The 22,336-nt window shown below is 42.9% G+C and overlaps 1 protein-coding gene across 27 annotated transcripts in view; it reads right to left on the minus strand.

Annotated features, from left to right (window-relative positions):
- lrrc7 (leucine rich repeat containing 7) overlaps positions 1 to 22,336 on the minus strand; it is a 171,884-nt gene that overhangs the window by 33,139 nt on the left and 116,409 nt on the right. For all 27 annotated transcript variants that reach the window (XM_090235692.1, XM_090235682.1, XM_090235676.1 and 24 more), the window contains 6 exons: positions 12,509 to 12,711; positions 10,724 to 10,841; positions 10,472 to 10,550; positions 8,447 to 8,536; positions 5,117 to 5,173; positions 3,172 to 3,235 (listed from right to left, as the gene is read on the minus strand). In XM_090235692.1, the coding sequence (XP_090091818.1) occupies positions 3,172 to 3,235; positions 5,117 to 5,173; positions 8,447 to 8,536; positions 10,472 to 10,550; positions 10,724 to 10,841; positions 12,509 to 12,697 (597 nt within the window). In that variant the 5' untranslated portion in view covers positions 12,698 to 12,711. The remainder of the gene's footprint in view (positions 1 to 3,171; positions 3,236 to 5,116; positions 5,174 to 8,446; positions 8,537 to 10,471; positions 10,551 to 10,723; positions 10,842 to 12,508; positions 12,712 to 22,336) is intronic.

The following is a 22,336-nucleotide window of genomic DNA, read 5'->3' on the forward strand; positions in this document are numbered from 1 at the left end:
GCGAAGTTAACAGAATCTCAGCATGGAAGCAGCCAGAACCCAACAACAAACAAACAAACAAAAACAGGAGGTACACAACCACTTTCTCAAAAATAATAGAAATTCCTACAGTATTGTTTGAGACTTGACATAGCAATCTAAATCAGACTGATGCAATGCATATTCTATTATCTGCTCAAAAAAAGTATAATTTAGAGTAAACTTCAAACCCCCAAAAAACAAATTAAGTTTCTGTCCCACTAAGGGTATAAAGAAGGTCATTGGGTAATGGATGCAGTGCTAAAAATGTCAGCACATGTGGGCCCAGCTGAGCCATGAGCAGATGCTGAGTCCTGTGTGTCACAGGCAGAGAGTGAGGAAAGTTTCCTAATTAAAGTTAAAACATCACACACAATCTCCAAATCCCTCATTGAACTCTTGGAGTGTTGTGTGTGGTATTACTCATTAATCCATAACTCACTATCTACAGTATCTACTATCTACAGTAGAGCTGGAGCCACCACACTATTTTACTTGTAAGTTCAGCGTTAATGAGAAACAAAGAGAAGGGTTGGCATGGTGGACTGTGTTGGCACCTCTACCATGCCTCCTGTTCTCTCCGGATGGAGATTAAACACTTGGATGGTGCTCAGTGCCATGGAGCTTCCTGTGCAGAGGCATGTCCTCTTGTCTGTCTTTGAAGCGCTGCGATGTCATTTCCTCTCTGCTGATGACATCCACTGCTCTGCTCTACCCCGGCCCTCCAAGCACCGGCATCTGCATCCCCCTCCCCCTCCCCCCCTTCCCCTTCTCCAGGCAGGGACTTTAATTAGGAAACTTTCCTCACTCTCTGCCTGTGACACACAGGACTCGGCATCTGCTCGTGGCTCAGCTGGGCCCACATGTGCTGAGGTCATTGTTTGGTTTCGTCACATGACAATGCCTCTGAAGTTGCAGACATTTTCACATCTGCATCTTCTGCATGCGTTTAGCCTAGAGCAAGAAGGACAACGTTTTCAGTCTCATTCATATCAATGAGCTGCTTGTGCTGAATGCACATAAGGTGCATAAGATAAGGTCTTCTGAATCCTGGTCTTATACATGTAAATGTTTGCAGTTTAGTAAAACCGAGTAGAAGACTGATTGCCACTAAAATAAGGCATGAGCTGAAATCAGATGGAGAGAGCTTTCATAGAGCTTCTGGTTCATCCAACCTGTTAGAAGCTCTGTTGATTCTAAATTACATTCCAGAGCTTAGTTAAATTAAGGGGAAAGGTGTCTGCCTCTATAAAGAAATACCAATAAACCAGGACGGAATTCTGGAAAAAAATCCATGAATTCTCTGTGCTGAAAAACACTGATAGAATAATCTAACATTCGCCACAGAAACCATCAGCTGAAGAAATGCAATAGGCATGTTGGCACAAAGTATGGGGCAGACAACAGCTTAAGGAATGCGAGAAAATGCATTCTATTTTCCCTGGGCTTCGAAATCAGCAGGCAATAAAGCTAGACTACAGGATTCTATTTGAGGGGAATTGAGATTGGCAATATTGCTCACACTATCAGCAAAAAGCAACAGGAGTCCTTGAATGGGGAAGGGATAGGACAAGAGAGGCCATAAGTGGAGGGAGGAAGGCTTGTATTTAAGTAGGACACACAGATTGTGAGTTCAGACCATAGCACCAGGAAGAGTTGATGGGCACTCTCTCTCTCTGCAGTAACTTGGGGGCTTCAGCAAAGCATGCTTATCACAATGCCAAACCATCTGCTCCCTTGGAACGGGCTGTGCAAAATTATGCCTTTTCCTCACTTCCCAAGGACAAAGTCCTGGAAATACTAAAGGTACATCAGACGTGACAGAAAGTATAGACGAGGGGTTCCCAAACTTTTTTGGCCCCCGACCCCATTTTGAGATGAAACATTTTTCGTGACTCCATCATGTAAACAAAGTGACGTAATCAACGGCCAATGTTTACTTTTTTAAATTGGGGTTATGACAGTCTATTACAAATCAGTCTGACAGTACTTTTGACAGTATTTCAATCTGAAGGAAGTATGTTTTGAAGTGACTGAAATGCATCAGAAAGGTAATGGGAAGTTCAGAAGACCATCAGGAAATAATCTTGTATGATCTTGATATTATTTTTCCCCCAGTCTGATTTAGTGCCTGGTCTTGTTCACTCTGTTCTAATAAGTCCTGCGTGGCTTGTGGGCTTTGCAAGGAAACAGAAGACACATACGTGTCTTAGAGTCTTATCTTTCAGTGATGGGGTCATAATATTTTGAAGTTTAAACTGTTCAAAAAAATAGAGCCATTTTTAGGAAGAAAACAGAAACAGCTCTGTTTAATACATCTAGCGGCTACCGGCTATGAAGCAAGTTCATTTCATTTCAGAGTTTCTCTCACAACCCTATTTTCAAATAAGGCGACCCCACATGGGGTTGCGACCCCTCGTTTGAGAAACGCTGGTTCAGACCTACAACCAACTCCAAACAGAAAAATGCTCTTATGTTTAAAATTCGATGGTTGGAAAATATCACCCAGTCATTCTGAGATGGGTTTGTGTGCCTGTTAATCTTGACCTTGAGTGAGGAGGAGGCAGGTGCTGCCGTGTGCATAGTGAGTGTGTTCCATCGCCACAGTGAGTCACAGAGGGGTCCGTGGAGGCAGCCCAGCCCTCAGTCTAACAGCACATTTAGACATGCACAATTAAGGCATCAGTGGGACCTGTGGCACAGAGCATGTCATGCATGGCATCACCCAGCAGCTCTCCCAGGGGCTCCGCAGTCCCAGCACAGTGTGTGATCATGTTAACCAAGGATGACTTGAAAAGTTACGCACTTGAAAAGCCTCCCTCCCTCCCTGAGCATTCTGCATCCACACACTTCATATTGCCCCATTTTAGATATCACATGGATTGTCGGTCAATAATCATGCAACATTTTAAACTAATCTCACAGTCTCTCTCTAATGTACCAGCCATTCCCCATGGCACACTTGCACGCATTCACACACACATGTATACACACAAACAGCAGGCGGAGGGAGCAGTACTGGAGACGTAATGAGGGTGCAGAGCAGAGCGAGGGGGGCCCGGCTCGTCTTCCAGGTCTGCTGGGTCATGGCTGCCTGTGTGGTGACAGCTGCTGTCCACGTGACTGCCGTCTTCAAAGGGCCTCTTTTCTTACCAGTTCAGTGAATTCATTGCTTCCCAAGTCTAATCGCTCCAGCTGTGACAGTCTGTGTATTGACCTGCAGCAAACAAGAGGGAAGAGCCTCAGATTCTGGCATAGAAACAAAGTCACCATTTAGAAAGGCCAATCACCAGCCAAACTCCTTCCCAAACAGGCCTCCTGCAACTCTGCCATCGCAGAGGGGACGCTGTGCTTGCCAGATATCCCCACACATTCACATAATATTCACTACAAATATAAATAGCTAAAATCAAAACAATGCAGTTAGTTAATGATTAATATAACATGAAATGGCTTTCTCCATTGCACCATGCAACACCTCAAATTAAACTCTTTCATCCATGCAGTGTACACAATGTCAGCCGGGGAGAGCAATGTCAAAATGATTTCATCTAAGATGTATTGCACATCATTACTGGTTGTATTGGCTTGCGATTGCAGAGGACCTTTGTCTTGAGTGGTGCGCGTCCATTAGTAAAATCACTAAAGAGGATAGTCTGCCATGTATGTTTTATGTCATGATATACAGCAGCTGGGCCATATAGTTCATTTCAATTATGATGTGAGAACAAACAGATCAGATCCCTCATGACAGAATATCTCCCCAACCTTGATTACATATCAAAATCCTATTTGTAATCTATACCCTTCCTCTAGGATACACTTTCCCTCCAATGACTCTGTGATAACGTGACACACTCATTAACTGAATGAGGACATTACACTCATCTTCAAGGGGAAACATGTTTCAGTTGGTTTACGCAGATGAATAAACATCCCTTGCTGTGCCACATTAGAGGTGACAGAGGATGAGTGTACTTCATTTGATTCAATCTCTAGTGTGAGGGATGGGGGTAGGGTTATTGTTATGGTGGGATAAAAGTTGTTTTCAAATCAGGACACCTGAGTGAGCCAGCATGCACCAACCAATGTGAGCAGTGTGTGTCTGTCTCTTGGGCACGCAGCGCAACACTCTCAACTATGATAAATCACAACATCACTGGCTGCGCTCCACTAGCTACACACACACCAGTACACACACACTCCAATGTGGGGCCTTCTTCACATTTCATTTAGACATCAAATAACAAGACCACAGCACAGCGCCCCTCCTCTGACACATGCTACCCATCGCACAGAGAGAGACTGATGGCATTTGCTTTCGAAGCTGCTATTTACCATGCTCTGACTCTGATCTGCCCATTAAGATTCCACCTCAGAATGTTACTCAGGCTATTTGCCCCCCAGCGTGTGATGCAGGGGGAATGGTAAAACCAAAGCCTGCTGTGTTGACGAGTACCTTGGGCAGGGTTGGATTATTCATAGGGACTGAGTAGGCATGCTGGCTGCTAAAGCTGTCAGTGCTTCCATTAACAGACACTTTTCATGGCTACTTCAGGGGCTACTTCAGTAGCTCCTCCATAGGAGAGAGGGGACAGACGTGAGGTGGGTAGGCTATGTGTAGGCTGGATGGAGTGGGATGAAGGCTATCATTTATTTGAAGTGCTTGTGGAAGACATGGAGACGTTGCAATAAAATACTCTATTAACATGTGGATAGATAACACTAAAACAGTTCAACATTGTAGTTCTCTCTATTTGTATGAATCAGTGATATTGCCTGCAAATTATCCAGGCTGTATCACAACCGGCCGTGATTGGGAGTCCCATAGGGCGGCGCACGTCCGGGTTTGGCCAGTGTAGGCCGTCAATGTAAATAAGAATTTGTTCTTAACTGACTTGCCTGGTTAAATAAAGGTTAAATAATTTTTTTAAATAAAATGATCTATGTACTTTCGTGAAAAGTATGTTGGCAAAGAATTTAGTTTCAGCCTGGGATGTCTTTTACTGTACCCTTTCCTTTCCATCCCATGATCAAACACGTATCTGTAGCTAACTCTAGCTGCCCTGGTGATGTCTCTGCGTGGTGAATCACTCACTTTGGCATCGTTTTCAGGTGGTTCTCTCGCAGTTCCAGGATCCGTAACTTGGAAAGTCTGAAAGGTAGAGGATGTCAAAAACACACACAATCACGACAAGACAAACAAAATAAATTATAGGGAGGGTATATTCCTGGAAACTTTTGAAGTTTACCAGAAAATTACCAGAATTTTCATCTTTCAAGGATTTTATGTAATCTATCACAAGGCATTTAGTGGGCCTTTGGGTACTTCAGATTGTCACAGGTGCCTGTAATAATCTCTGGCACTCTGCGTGGCCTTATCACATGTAAAATACATGAAACAATTGAATAAGAGTCAAAAAAATGGAATGACAAAGCTACAAAACATTATCCTAAATAAAAACGATACACTCAGTGTTCCAGCATGAAATAACCTTTATACAGTGCATTTGGTGCATTCGGAAAGTATACAGACCCCTTGATTTACAGCCTTATTCTAAAAGGTGTAAAAACGTTTATTTCCCCTCATCAATCTACAAGCAATACCCCATAATGACAAAGCATGTTTACCATTTATTTTGCAAATTTATAAAAAATGTACTGAAATATTACATTTACATAAGTATTCAGACCCTTTACTCAGTACTTTGTTGATGCACCTTTGGCAGCGATGACAGCCTTGAGTCTTCCTGGGTATGACGCTACAAGCTTGGCACACATGTATTCTTCTCTGCAAATCCTCTCAAGCTCTGTCAGGTTGGATGGGGAGCGTCGCTGCACAGCTGTTTTCAGGTTTCTCCAGAGATCAGGTTCAAGTCCGGTCTCTGACTGGGCCACTCAAGGACAGTGAGACTTGTTCTGAAGTTTATTTTTATTTATTTTATTTCACCTTTATTTAACCAGGTAGGCAAGTTGAGAACCAGTTCTAATTTACAATTGCGACCTGGCCAAGATAAAGCAAAGCAGTTCGACACATACAACAACACACATGGAGTAAAACAAACATACAGTCAATAATACAGTATAAACAAGTCTATATACGATGTGAGCAAATGAGGTGAGATAAGGGAGTTAAAGGCAAAAAAAAGGCCATGGTGACAAAGTAAATACAATATAGCAAGTAAAACACTGGAATGGTAGATTTGCAATGGGAGAATGTGGAAAGTAGAAATAAAAATAATGGGGTGCAAAGGAGCTAAATAAATAAATAAATCAAATAAATACAGTAGGGAAAGAGGTAGTTGTTTGGGCTAAATTATAGGTGGGCTATGTACAGGTGCAGTAATCTGTGAGCTGCTCTGACAGTTGGTGCATAAAGCTAGTGAGGGAGATAAGTGTTTCCAGTTTCAGAGATTTTTTTAGTTCGTTCCAGTCATTGGCAGCAGAGAACTGGAAGGAGAGGCGGCCAAAGAAAGAATTGGTTTTGGGGGTGACCAGAGAGATATACCTGCTAGAGCGCGTGCTACAGGTGGGTGATGCTATGGTGACCAGCGAGCTGAGATAAGGGGGACTTTACCTAGCAGGGTCTTGTAGATGACATGGAGCCAGTGGGTTTGGCGACGAGTATGAAGCGAGGGCCAGCCAAAGAGAGCGTACAGGTCACAATGGTGGGTAGTATATGGGGCTTTGGTGACAAAACGGATTTTGTACCCACAGCATGATGCTGCCACCACCATGCTTCACTGTAGGGATGGTGCCAGGTTTTCTCCAGATGTGACGCTTGGCATTCAAGCCATTCTTGGTTTCATCAGACTAGAGAATCTTGCTTCTCATGGTCTGAGTCCTTTAGGTGCCTTTTGGCAAACTCCAAGCGGGCTGTCATGTGCTTTTACAGCGGAGTGGCTTCTGCCTGGACACTACCATAAAGGCCTGATTGATGAAGTGCTGCAGAGATGGTTGTCCTTCTGGAAGTTTCTCCCAACTCCACAGAGGAACTGCGGAATGGCTTCTGCCTGGACACTACCATAAAGGCCTGATTGGTGAAGTGCTGCAGAGATGGTTGTCCTTCTGTCATAGTTACCATCGGGTTCTTGGTTATCTCCCTAACCAAGGCTCTTCTCCCCCGATTGCTCAGTTTGGCCGGGTAGCCAGCTCTAGGAAGAGTCTTGGTGGATCCAAACTACTTCCATTTAAGAATGATGGAGGCCACTGAGTTCTTGGGGACCTTCAATGCTGCAGACATTTTTTGGTACCCTTTCTTAGATCTGTGCCTCGACACAATCTACGGACAATTCCTTTGACCTCATGGCTTTGTTTAATTCTCTGACAAACTGTCAACTGTGGGACCATATATGGACAGGTATGTGCCTTTCCAAATCATGTCCAATCAATTGAATTTACCATAGGTAGATGGTTGTAAAAGTTGTAAAAAGATCAAGGATGATAAATGGAAACAGGATGCACCTCTGCTCAATTTCGAGCCTCATAGCAAATGGTCTGAATATTTAAGTAAATTAGGTATTTCTGTTTTTTTTATTATTTTACACATTTGCAAACATTTCTAAAAAAACTGTTTGCTTTGTCATTATTGGGTATTGAGTGCAGATTGATAAGGGAAAAAACATTTTAATCAATTTTAGAATAAGGCTGTAACATAACAAAACATGGAAAAGGTAATGGGGTCTGAATACTTTTCAAATGCACTGTACAAACTTTTATTTATTTTACTATGTCAATATGTATTTGTTGTCAATATTTTGGCGTCAAACTGGTGGTAGCTTTGAAAAATGTCAATAGTTGGAAGAGTTGCAGAGTTAATTGAAATAATTCCATTCGTTGACAAGATGCTTCTTTCATTACTTATTATATTTTCTCTTGAAACTTATGGTCTATCTATTAGAAACTCATGGACAATATGGACATAATAAATGCATACTATATATGAATATATATATATATGACCAAATTTACGATAGATTGCCTCAGATTTTCTGTTAATTACCAAAATTACTGAAGATTACAGTAACTTTGGTAAATGAACCTTAGTAGTAATAGATGTTAATGATATGCATAGGACTGTCAAGTATTGAATCAGAAAACATGACACCCCAACCTTAAATTCCATTACACTGAGCCCAAGAGCAATACCACTGCTGTTTTGATGAACTGTTACTTTATTTTCAATTCATCACCAAACCAGAGAGGAGATGCTGCTAAACCCATTGCTTTATTAAAGCAAGCCCCAGGCTGGTGCTTTTTACCAGGCGTTGTGTGCAGAGAATAAAGAACAGTCTGTTTACAATGTAAACCCACCCAGGCATACTTGTAACGGAGCGCAGAATAAAAGCTCCAATCCAAACCCTATCCATATACAGAGGGCCCAAGGACCCACAGACGCAGAGCAGGGTACTCCATAAGCTGAGCTCACCTGCCAAAGTTGGCGGGGAGGTACTCCAGAAAGGCGTCGTTTAAGAAGAGCTGTGTCAGGTTGAGGAGCTGGGTGAAGCCGTCTGGGAGCCTGTAGTGGAGAGATTGAAAATGAGAGAGAGAGGGAAGGGAATAGAGAGAATTGTAGAAAGAAAGAGAGCAGGTTCCTGTTAGTTGGTGCCAGGGTACAGGATTTACAGAGGCTAAGGACCTCAGACACATTTAAAGTCAGGCTAAATGTTAGCCCGCCCCAACTCCCCTGAAACATCTCCACTCAGCACTATCAGAAAAGCTAGCACACTGCAGCACTACAGAATGACTCATACTCATACCTTGGTGCCCCAAGGTTCAATATTCGGCAACATATATAAATAACATTGGTAATGCTGCAAAACATATATATAATTGTATGCAGATGAGACAGTGTTGTATTCCATTGCTCCATCGGTTAGCCAAGCCTTTTCACATTTTAAGTCAGATTTTCATGCACTGCAGAGGTCACTTTTTGATCTAAAGTTAGTGCGAGATGCAAACAAAATACATGCTTTTTTCTAGGTCCCAAAAAACAAGATTTAAATTAATGTGTAATGCCTAGTTTGAACGGTACACAAATTGAGCGAGTTCCTTCCTACAAATATCATGGTAGCTGGCTTGGTGACAAACCTTTGTTTAAAAAACTGGTGAAGAAGTTGAAGTTGAAGTTTCAGGTTTATTTTCTTTTTACAGAAAAAGCATGTCTGACTTTTGTTAATAGGAAGGAAATTGTCCAGGCCACTTGAATGTTTATTTTAGATTCTGGGGATATTATCTATACGCATGCAGCAGCAGCTACACTTAAACCACTAGATGCTGTTTCATTGTGCCCTTAAGTTTATTACTGGTGATAGTTGTACAACTCACCATTGTGTTTTGTATCAAAAAAATGGGTTGGGCCTCTTTGTATGTAAGGAGAAAGCAGCATTTTCTTGTGTTTATCTACAAAGCACTCATGTAGAAACATCCTATGTATCTATCATCATTAATTAAATGTAGACTTTTAAAATGGCCAAACCCAGGCTCAGAATTGGATAACAGCGGAGGCCCCTTCAGTCTCTACAGAGCTGGGTAAAGCTGATGTTAATTTTCTTGCACCATTTATGTGAGATCTCTGAAATGAGATGTTCTGGTCCCCATTGGTCAGTTCTGAGTACTGATCAGAGACCTTTACGTTGATAAATGTGTCTGTTTTTTCTTAATATGTTTGGAAACATTGTGTATTGTGTGTTTGACGTATTTATGCAGGGCTCATCTGTAAAAGAGACCCTAGTCTCAGTATAATAAAAAGCCCATCAGTAATACATCCTTACTCTAGTCTACGAGGAGCCATTTGTTTGTCAACCTATGATTTTCCACCCAAAAAATGCTAAATGTATGGTGTAAAAAATATTCAGTGGCAGAGCAACTCCTTATGGCTTTTCAATGTATTTAATAGCAGGAGTCACGTCATGTCAAGAACGAGCAGAGACCTGCATTACCCTCTGTAAGGACAGAAAACGACTCAAATGTATTGGTCACATACACATGGATAGCAGATGTTAATGCGAGTGCAGCGAAATATGCCATATTTAACAAATGGCATATTTACACAATGCAGTATCAATTAAGATAATTAACAGGGCAGGACAGAAATGTCTTAGTTTAACATTGATGGAATTGTTTCTATTCTTCTATTCAAATCATTTCAATTCAGAAAAAAGCCTCAGATACACAAATAGAACAGTCTCCCATGTAGTTATTTGCCTCTTTATGTTTATCTGTTAGAGTTGCCCTGGGGCGATTTTGGAAAATATTAAAAAGATTGACCCATAATTTCTACAGACATTTTTACTGAAATATTAATGGATGTTTCTTACTGAGGTCATCTGTGGTTGTTGCTTGGTACATAGCGACAGACACACAGCTGTTGGCGATGATAGTACACCATTACCATTGTCCCTATAGACTACAGCCATTCCACCACAATGATACACTTTCTCTCTTCACTTACTTGGCAATGGGATTTACACTGGCCTCCACAACAGATAAGCATTTACAGCATTTAATGTTGTCTGGGAACTCTTGAATACCTAAAGATGGAATGGAATAGAAACACGTTTGTCATTCATAAACCAATTACCACTCATGCCTCATCCTTTTGTACATCATGCAAACATTTAGAGTCACAGTATCAGTAGAGAGTAGAGATTTCGAATAGATCAGAGTAGAAACTAGCAGAGATTGATGGATCTCACTCGCTTACCGTTTTTACTGATGTCCAACTCCCTCAGGTTTACAAGGCTGGCTATGGTGGTTGGCAGGTTTGACAGGTCATTGTCAGGCATGCTCAGCTTCCGGAGAGCCTGACAGTTAAATAGTTGCTTTAGAAAGAGAGAGGCAGAATAGAAGAAACACAAGTTTTACTCTTAGCCTTCTGAGTTGATAGAGTGTAGACTTGGTGAGACTTCATGCATTGCGTTTCAATGAGGCTGATCTCTAGTGATGCGATGCTGTTAAATGAGTAACGTCTCAACATTCTAACGGGTTTCCCATTGATCACTGTAAGAGCAGCCACTCTCAGTTGAGTAACCTTGTGGGACAACATTAGTCCTCCACAGCTCTATATAGAGGGGGGAGCCACATGAGAGAGAGGGGTAACAGAGAGAGAGAAAGGGTGCTATACAGAATTATAGTGTGCATGTGCATCACAGCATGCCACTTGATGTTTGAGATAACAGGTTACAAATTACCATCACAGTGTATCATGAATAATGAATAGATCAGCTTTTACATTCAAAGCCAGCCAATACAGTATCAGCAAGCGCATTCTCCTATATTTGACTGCAGTCCATTCCTTTCTCCATGAAAAGGAGAGAATAGAAAGGGAGACGTTCTGAGTCTCTGCATCCCAAACAGCACCTTATTCCCTATATGGCCCATGGGGCTCTGGTTAAAAGTAGTGCACTACAAAGGGAAGAGGGTGCCATTTGAGATGCAGTCAAGGAGACATTACAGTCCAGTGAGGACATTACTATAACATGCCCATTATGAGAGGCCATTACTCTTTAAGAGCAGTAAGAGCCAGAGGGGGAGTAGCTACAACAATGAAGACTGGAGAGGAGAGCCAGCATTGTCCAGTCCTGCCCAGGGCATCACTCTGATACATGAGCCACACTTACATAAAGGACCACACACTCTGGATCTATCAATGCCTGGTCTTATGCAACCCTGTGAGGAGCCACACTGGCCCTGAACTCTATTCACAAAGACCCTGACCTAACGTAGCAGGCGTAAAAGAAAACGCCTGAGCGGGGTCCCCATATTCGGGTGTCATGAGAAAAAGAAGTTGAAGATACCGAAGTCGGTTTCTGCCGACTTAAAGCATCTAATTGGGAGTTTGTTGATGAACACTGTGAAATTTCATGAAATGTAGTAATTCCACTGAAACACTCTGAAGGATATCACAGTTAATTGCACTGTAAACATTCAGCCAATACAATGTTGTACTAAACGACTACGATGTATTCAGCCAGGGGTTTCAATTTAAAACAAAGACACTATTGTCAAGATTGTAATAGATCTCCGTTGAAAGTCTTAACGAAAGCTACATTCACAAATTGTATTGTTTTCAGTTCAATGTGAAGGTCAGACAAGAGTCAGCAAGTCCATTTGTGTTTCACTCTCTGCTTCATAAGCAGCTCATTTACAGACAGGAAGGACATTGCGGCACTGTTTGGTCTGTGGGGGTCTGGTTGGCCTGGCAACTTATTTAGCCAATCAACACTGAGCGCCACATGAAGAGAGAGTGCATCGAGCTGAGATAATGTTTCCATCGATCATTACGACATGCTTTAGTAATGTGGGGGAAATTCAGGGGAATGACTGTTGTCTGAACTATTTGGCTTTATAGAGCCTCTTTTCTACAGTTCACCCCTTTCATTTCCCAGCCCCAGCCTCAACCCCAGCCGCAGCCTTGTCCCCAGCCTCGTCCCCAGCCTCAGTCCCAGCCCCAGGCCCTGTCCCCAGCCTCAGCCCCAGCAGATCCCACCTTGGGCAGCTCCTCGATCTGGTTGGCATCCAGGTAGAGTTCCTCCAGCGTGCGCTCAAAGCTGAATATCTCCTTGGGCACCTGCTGCAGGCTGCAGTGAGAGTAGTCCAGCACTGAGATGACCTCCTCCTCACCCCGGAAGCACCGGCACGGCACCAGACGCCCAATGATCTTCCTCTTAGTCGTCATCTCCAGACACTGCACTGTTGAGGGGGAGGAGGAGATGGAGGAGGAGAAGAGAGAAGAAGGAAAGAAAGGGAGAGAAGGCATTTCAATCCCATATTAATGTGTGCTGACGCCAGGCTAGCGTGTCCTGAGTTATCGACAACATAAACTAGCCGAGCGTTCCTCTGACCCACTCTGTTTTAAATAATCTCCCCACTGCTTGGCCCTCGCCTCGCCATCCCCACGATTAGGTCAGGACAGCATTGCAGAAGATTAAATGTAATTAGCCGCAGCCATGCTGAACCACGGTCGTCGACCAGGCTCTTAATTGTCTCCGACAAAGTTAAGTGCATTTAGCCAACCTGAGTCAAAGTCACTATTCACACTGTTACAAAGCACAGCAATACCATCATACCAGTGCCACATCCTAATTATACCGAAGAAAAATATAAACTCAACATGTAAAGTGTTAGTCCCATGTTTCATGAGCTGAAATAAAAGATACCAGAAATGTTCCATACACATAAAAAGCTTATTTCTAAAAATGTTGGTGCACAAATTTGTTTACATCCCTGTTAATGATAATTTCTCATTTGCCAAGATAATCCATCCACCTGACAGGTGTGGCATATCAAGAAGCTGATTAAACAGCAGGATCATTACACAGGTGCACCTTGTGCTGGGGACAATAAAAGGCTACTCTAAAATGTGCAGTTTTGTCCCACAACACAATGCCACAGAGTCTCAGGTTTTGAGGGAGCATGCAATTGGCATGCTGACTGCAGCAATGTCCACTAGAGCTGTTGGCAGAGAATTTAATGTTAATTTCTCTACCATAAGCTGCCTCCAACGTTGTTTTAGAGATTTTGGCAGTAACCCCATTTGCTCAGGACCTCCACATCTGGCTTCTTCAACTGCGGGATTGTCTGAGACCTGCCACCCAGACAGCTGATGAAACCGAGGAGTGGCTCCCCAGCGCCCCTGCCAGTCATGTGAAATCCATAGAATAGGGCCTAATGAATTTATTTCAATTGACTGATTTCCTTATGTAAACTGTAACTCAGTAAAATGGTTGAAATTGCTGTTGCGTTGTGGTTGCGTTTATATTTTTGTTCAGTATAGTTTACATCAACTACCAAGGAGAAGTATAGTCATTTCACACAAATAAAAATGTTCCATTCTGCCGTGGACAACAACTCCTAAGCACTATTTCTTAGGGCTAAAGGAGATTTACTGGGTAAAGTAAATGTTAGATATCAGGGTTCATAAAATGTACTATTAGCATACATTCTCCATCTGTATTTTTTCACTATCACAAATCTGTGCAAATGATGCCACTTATCAATACGTACAAGGTACGCCAACAAGGTAGTATAAGCTGAAATATCTCTGTAAGTGTAAGTCCTTTAGTGCAAAGTGGTTATGTGTGCCTATCCACAGTCTTTAATATATTGAATAAAAGAAAGGAGACAAACATTGGACTAACAATAAATAGACACTGATCTGGACGTGATTCATTTGTTAGTGATCAGTCAGCAATAGAATAGTCTCTCACAAAGCCTCTCTGCACTGGTTAACTAACGGTGGAACATGTTTATGTGAAGACAAGGAACATGTTTGTGTGAAGACAATTTGCACTAAATAATTAGCAGCTCTGCACTCAAAATTATAGAAGACAATTAGTATGAATGTGTCCTATTTCCATGTAACGATGTGGTAAGATCTGAGTTGTATCTGAGTTTATAGAGTCTGCGAGACCATATTCCTTTCTCTTGGAGATTGTATAAACAGTTTTTCCCAATGGGCTCAGGGGTGGTGAAGGTTGAGTCATGCTTTCTCCAAAACATGACCCGCCAAGCCTTGCTTCTTAACACCCGCTCGCTTAACCCGGAAGCCTGCTGCACCCATGTGTCTGAGGAAACACCGTTCAACTGACGACCGAAGTCAGCTAACTGGGGTCGAACCCCAGGTTGCAGCGACGTCGCAACACTGCGATGCAGTGCCTTAGACCACTGCACCACTCGGGAGGCCATAATGAGATCTTTTGAACAAAAGTCAATCATTCCCCCAATTAAATAACATTTCTAATAATAAAGTAGTGGTATAAATGTGATTAGAAACGGGGTGGTTCGAGCCCTGAATGCTGATTGGCTGACAGCCGTGGCGTATTGGACCATATACCACAGGTATGACAAAACATTTATTTTTACTGTTCAAATTACGTTGGTAACCAGTTTATGATAGCAATAAAGCACCTCGGGGGTTGTAATATATTGCGTCGTGCCTAAGAACTGCCATATACCACACCACCTCGTGCCTTATTACTTAAATGTACCCTTGTGATAATTAAAACGTTCTTCTATTATACTGAACCCATCGTTCAGTCTCTGCTGGGAAATCAATGCCAAATTAACAAGATACTTGTTTATCATTTTAGTTTTTCCTGTTTTAGTCCTTGTAAATACCACATTAAACACCACTAAAAATACCAAGACGTGAAGCTGTGATTGTCCCCTAACCTTGGGCTGCTCTATGCCACTACAACTAGCGTGTGAATTGCACTGTCCCTGTACAAATCCATCGTTCACTGTTTTATTTATTTTTATTTTTTATTTCACCTTTATTTAACCAGGTAGGCTAGTTGAGAACAAGTTCTCATTTGCAACTGCGACCTGGCCAAGATAAAGCAAAGCAGTGTGAACAGACAACACAGAGTTACACATGGAGTAAACAATTAACAAGTCAATAACACAATAGAAAAAAAGGGGGGAGTCTATATACAATGTGTGCAAAAGGCATGAGGAGGTAGGCGAATAATTACAATTTTGCAGATTGACACTGGAGTGATAAATGATCAGATGGTCATGTACAGGTAGAGATATTGGTGTGCAAAAGAGCAGAAAAGTAAATAAATAGAAACAGTATGGGAATGAGGTAGGTGAAAATGGGTGGGCTATTTACCAATAGACTATGTACAGCTGCAGCGATCGGTTAGCTGCTCAGATAGCTGATGTTTGAAGTTGGTGAGGGAGATAAAAGTCTCCAACTTCAGCGATTTTTGCAGTTCGTTCCAGTCACAGGCAGCAGAGTACTGAAACGAAAGGCGGCCAAATGAGGTGTTGGCTTTAGGGATGATCAGTGAGATACACCTGCTGGAGCGAGTGCTACGGATGGGTGTTGCCATCGTGACCAGTGAACTGAGATAAGGCGGAGCTTTACCTAGCAAGGACTTGTAGATGACCTGGAGCCAGTGGGTCTGGCGACGAATATGTAGCGAGGGCCAGCCGACTAGAGCATACAAGTCGCAGTGGTGGGTGGTATAAGGTGCTTTAGTGACAAAACGGATGGCACTGTGATAGACTGCATCCAGTTTGCTGAGTAGAGTGTTGGAAAATTTTTGTCTCTGTTTATTTTGAAAGATGCAGTCACATCAGTTCTGGCAGTCAAACAAGGTTATTCATCATAGGCTAAAACCATGTGATGAGATTTGGATTCCTACAGACGCAGCAGTAGCAGCTCTGAGAGGCGTGCCGTTGGTTAGTGTACTGTGCTGTGTAGTGTGTACAGTTAGATGTCGAGATTTGGGGCCCAGCTAGCGTGGCTGCTGGCGGGAGGACAGCTGTGCAGGTGGAGAGCAGGGGCAGCTGGGTACTGATCCACAGCCCCCACCAGCCAGTAGTGACTCCACAGCGAACAGGCTGGGTCCCAACCACTCATCTTTGTTTTTCACCCAAAAACACACACACAACAACAATGGCTATAGCACAGGCAGAACAACCTTCTTTCCAGAAGCCACATTTTCCATGTATTGGTCTTTGTATTGTTCTGAAATCCTATTGTAAAGGAGACAAACAACCATGTTTTAATCGGAGCGCCTTGTAAAGAGCCTCTCTCCAATACTGTAGAGCAGAGCAGAGCAGGGAGATAAATTATATTTCAGCTTGGGAGACATAAAGCCAGTATGGAGCCGGGCTCTCTGGGGGCAGGAGTATATCACACAAGGTCACAGTGAAATCCCTCTATCACATCCCGACTCCTACTACCAGGAACACAGCAGCAGCTGCCAGTTCCCTCTCCTCTTCTCCTCAGTCCTCACACACACACAGCAGCATCAGGGGTCACACCCACAGAGAGGTGTCAACAGCCAATCAAAATGCAGGGAAGAGGCTGTCTGAGCAGCAAAAAAAATACCCTTAGAAATATCCAGCAGCTTCGTGTGGGTTTCCTAATCAGATCCTTTGAGTGAGATCCCTGCTCTTATGACTGGTTGTATAGCATAGAGCCAGAGGGCCTCTCATAGAAGTATAATTCTGATTATATAGGGCCTCTTCACACAGATCAGACCTGCAGGACTCCAGTGCTAGGCTCAGCTGCCTGTGTGTGAGAATATTCCCAATGGGGCTAGAGAGAGAGAGAAGTGACAGAGAGTGGTGAAGGTGAAGACAGGCAGCAGAGAGAAAGAAGAAGCAGCATCAGCCAGACAAGATAAGGTCTCCTTAATCTCCACAGTAGTCAAGAAAGCTGACTGATGAAGCCACAGCAAGATTTTACACACATTGATCCACAGCGCGTGAAATGTATCTATTTGTTTTAGGCACCATTCATTGTAAGACTGTGGTTATCTTACATAGCAATCCTAAACAATTCAGAAATGTGAAAACGAACTGATGCCAATACTATGTTCTCTCTACAACCAACAATAAACAAGTGTTCAAATTCCTGATCAAGATTAGCTGCATTACACAATCAATGAACCCTATAACCCACTGAATCTCATTTCTCTGTAAGATGAATTGCCTCTAGAACAGAAAGATTGCATAAAACTGAATGAGTTCATCAGCAATCTGACATTGTGGGAAATCTATGGACTCAATCTATGGTCTCATTTAGGTTGGTCTCATTTACTCTAAGAGCAGGGTGAAGAGGTACCCCAACGCTCAATCAAGTCAAATCGAGTATTGGAGTATACATAACAAAGTAACATACGCATATGCCTGTAATGCAAAATGGATTGTTGAATTGTATACAGTTTATTGAGCTTCTATTTTGAATATCCTTTTGTATACGGTACAATTACTATTATTCTATTCTCTCCAGCCTACCAAGTGTCAGAGAGAAAAGGAAAGAGTAAAAGAAGAGCACTTTGGTATGTTGTGTTATCATCAGTGAGTTCTGCTCAGGGTGCTATGGAAACTACATGACGGCAGGAGCAGATTCTGCAGAGGTGAGGAGCGAGGACACCGGCTCAGCTCCATCTCTATCTCTCTCTGTCAGCCATTCTATGGGAACAGCTCTGCTGATTAGATTTAATTCGCTAGACGAGTCATTCCAAATGTCTCTAACGTGAGCCCTCACTCTTGAGTATAAAATATGTACTCTTTTGTGGCTTATCAAGAGCACTGCTGAGAATATGCACATGAATGGAGATGTTGCCTGTAAAATAAGTTTATTTTTGGCTACAGATTTCAATAAAAAGCCAGCTCTGTCTTATTTTTTTAAGGAAAGTTGTAATTTGTGTCTATATCAGTGGCTCCGGTGAGCAAACCCTTCTCTCCCAGGAAATGTGGAACAGCAGAACACTGTACATAGTCATTATAAATGCATGCGTACCCCAACAGCTGAATTCCTCAGGGTCAGCTAGCAGCCAAGTTTACAAACGCAGCTCCTCACAATAGCTCCAATCCGTTACCACGGTAACCATCTTTAAGGGGTAAATGTATTTTATAGACAATTGTATTTATTTATCTGACAGTTGATATTACACACGTTCAGGAACCAAGGAAAATACGCATTGATTTAGATGTCCAGAGAATGTTGTGTAATACCCTTGTTAAAATCAAGTAGAGTTTATTTGTTATAATTACGTTGTATTAGATATAAAAGGTGATCGAATTGCTCCTGAAGTGTAATGTCATTAATGCATTTTTTTTGAAGAAATATTTCTTTAATGTACAAGTGAATAGATTAGTTTACTTTTAAGTTTTGACCAATATGGTAGCTTGTTAAGCTGAGGCCAATGGGAGAGTTGACCTGGTTAACAGGAGGCCTGAGAAAGAGACGTTGAAGTAAGAAAAAAAGAGATGTTGAAAAAAGGATGGGGAGACATTATCAGTGTTGGTGAAGAAAAACTATAAAAGAAGAAGATAAAAGTATAACAAAACCTATATCTACCGAGTTTTGGAGGGAAATACTGATTTTATTTTATTAGAGAGTTATAATTATTTTGTTAAGAAAGACTTAGTAGAGACTGAAGCTACCGTTTCATCGTAGAGGTATTTGACAGCCTCGAAGTTAGCCTAGTATTGTGCGAGACCTGGAGAGAATTGCTTGGGGAAGATACAGTGGGGAGAACAAGTATTTGATACACTGCCGGAAACGTATGATCTCTGTAATTGCAAACAAAAGTTTCTGTACCAAATATTAAGTTCTGCTTTTCTGTATCAAATACTTATGTCATGCAATAAAATGCAAATTAATTACTTCAAAATCATACAATGTGATTTTCTGGATTTTTGTTTTAGATTCCGTCTCTCACAGTTGAAGTGTACCTATGATAAAACATTACAGACCTCTACATGCTTTGTAAGTAGGAAACCCTGCAAAATCGTCAGTGTATCAAATATTTGTTCTCCCCACTGTAAATGAGTTAATGTTTCCATGGCATATCTGTTGCTGCTAAGGAGTACTGTCTGCATTGATAGCTGTGCTTGCTCTGGTAGGACACCTACACAGAACTGCTATACTTCCCTGAGGAAATATCAACTAGTAGTGAGTAACCATAATGGTGGGGTTCTTCGGGACTTCATGTGTGTCAATTTTTTTTTCAGCTCCAACGCGCGCCAACCGGTTTAAAAGCAAGCTTGTAAGTAATCTGGACAATGGTTGTATTATTTTTCATTTCTTTTGATGTGATACATTGAACATATGATAATATGATTGGTTTACAGAAGAAGGCTAAAAAGTATGTATTTTTCCTCTGTGAACAATATGTTAATAAGGATGGATGCTGCGGAAGTGATTGAGAGCTATGCCTTCCTTGCCTGGCTGTAAATAATGGAAGATTACAGTGAACATGAAGGAAAACGGGCTCAGGGTAAATAAATCAAGCAATCTGTAAAAGGTAATTGTAGCACTGGGGCTTATTCACAGAGCCTGGGCAGAGCCTGGCCCATTGACAGAAAGACAGACAGACAGAGCTTGGCCCACTGACAGAAAAACAGACAGACAGAGCTAGGCCCACTGACAGAACGACAGAAAGAAAGGAAGAAAGAAAGAAAGAAAGAAAGAAAGAAAGAAAGGAGTTAGGTCGGGGTGTGACTAAGCAGCGTCCCCAGGGGGAGCAGGGATCCTGGGCCTGGGAGGAAAGCCAGGAGTGGAGGACATCCTGGACTTGGGACGAAATAATGGCAGGAGACAAAAGCCTGCCATGGAAGCAGGCGGAAGCAGCGAAAGAGGGACAGCGACGACACCGGGGTTCGTGGCCACGACGTAGGCCCAAGAAGCAGCCTCAAAAAATGTTTTGGGAAGGGCACTCGGGGTGGTCGGCGACGCTGAGGGGTGAGTTAGAGACCTTCAAGGAGTGGTTGGCGAAATGTGAAGAAAGTGAAGCGGAAGAGCTGTTGGTTTGGCTGGAGAGGCAAGACAGTCGCCCTGAGGAGTGTGTTAGCCGTCCGATGCCACCTGTGCCAGCTCTCCGCACTCGCTTTGAGGAGAGTGTCATTGTTCCGGTACAATGTTTTCAGGTTCTACGCACTGTGTCTCCAGTGCACCTCCACAGCCCAGTGCGTCCTGTGCCAGCCCCCCGCATTTGCAGAGCAAAGGATGTCATCTGTCCAGGACACATTGTGCAAGCTCTACGCTCCAGACCTCCAGTGCGCCTCCACAGCCCGGTACGCCCTGTGCCAGCTCCACGCACCAGGCCTCCAGTGCGTCTCCCCACGGTCCGGTTCCTGCGGCTACAATCCACGGTCCGGTTCCTCCTGCGACGATCCAGGGTCCGGATTCTCCGGCGACGATCTTCGGGCCGGAGCTTCCGGCAACGATCCACGGCCCGGTTCCTCTGGCGACGATCCACGGTCTAGAGTTACCGGCGATGATCCACGGTCCGTTTCCTCCGGCCACGATCCATGGTCCGGAGCTTCAGGCGACGATCCCCGCACCAGAGTCGCCACCGAAGTGGGCGGATCCACAAGCGGAGCGGGGTCTACGTCCCACACCGTAACCGCCACCGAGGCTAGATGCCCACCCGGACCCTCCCCTATAGAGTCAGGTTTTGCAACCGGAGTCCGCACCTTTGGGGGGAGGGGTACTGTCACACCCTGACCTGAGAGATTCTTTATTCTCTGTTTTAGGTTAGGTCGGGGTGTGACTAGGGTGGGCATTCTAGTTTCTTTATTTCTAGGTTGGCCTGGTATGGTTCCCAATCAGAGTCTATCATCGTCTCTGATTGGGGATCATACTTAGGCAGCCTTTTCCCACCTGTTGGTTGTGGGATCTTGTGTGTGTATAGATGCCTTGAGCACTGCATAGCTTCACGTTAGTTTCTTTCTTCTTTATTTTTTTTTGCCGGTTCACGTTAAATAAAGATGATGAATCCAACCCATGCTGCATTTTGGTCAGATTCTTATAACAACGTTCGTGACACAGACAGACAGAGACAGAGACAGACAGAGCCTATAGCCTGGGACACATTAACTAGGATGCTACCAGTATTAAAACGATTAAAAAGCTCCATGCATCCTGTATGTCTAATCATTCCATATTCAATGATCTGTAATGTTTTATGTAAATATTCTGTCATAATACCTACACAAGGTTGTCATAAACTTCCCTTACACCGTGACATTACATTTAATGACGTTCCATTGCAAAGTTCGGCCTAGCCAGCCTTGAAGGCACTATACAGCCTAGTGTAGTAGACTAGTGTTACAACACACTATATAGCCTAGTGTGCTAGACTAGTGTTACAGTTTACTAAAGGGAATGTCGCAGGTACAGTTGAAGTCTGAAGTTTACATACACCTGAGCCAAATACATTTAAACTCAGTTTTTCACAATTCCTGACATTTAATCCCAGTAAAAATTCCCTGTCTTATGTCAGTTAGGATCACCACTTTATTTTAAGAATGTGAAATGTTAGAATAATAGAAGAGAGAGTGATTTCTTTCAGATGTAATATTTTTTATCACATTCCCATTGGGTCAGAAGTTTACATACACTCAATTAGTATTTGGTAGCATTGCCTATATATTGTTTAACTTGGGTCAAATGTTTTGGGTAACCTTCCACAAGCTTCCCGCAATAAGTTGGGTGAATTTTGGCCCATTCCCTCTAACAGAGCTGGTGTAACTGAGTCAGGTCACACACGCTTTTTCAGTTCTGCCCACAAATGTTCTATAGGATTGACGTCAGGGCTTTATGCCACTCCAATACCTTGACTTTGTTGTCCTTAAGCCATTTTGCAACAACTTTGGAAGTATGCTTGGGGTCATTGTCCATTTGGAAGACCCATTTGTGACCAAGCTTTAACTGATGTCTTGACATGTTGCTTCAATATATTCACATCATTTTCCTACCTCATGATGCCATCTATTTTGTGAAGTGCACCAGTCCCTCCTGTAGCAAAGCACCCCCACAACATGATGCTGCCACCCCCGTGCTTCA

The sequence above is a fragment of the Oncorhynchus mykiss genome, chromosome 5, assembly GCF_057628025.1.
Source record: "Oncorhynchus mykiss isolate SJ-2025 chromosome 5, ASM5762802v1, whole genome shotgun sequence".
In the NCBI taxonomy this organism is placed as follows: Eukaryota; Metazoa; Chordata; class Actinopteri; order Salmoniformes; family Salmonidae; genus Oncorhynchus; species Oncorhynchus mykiss.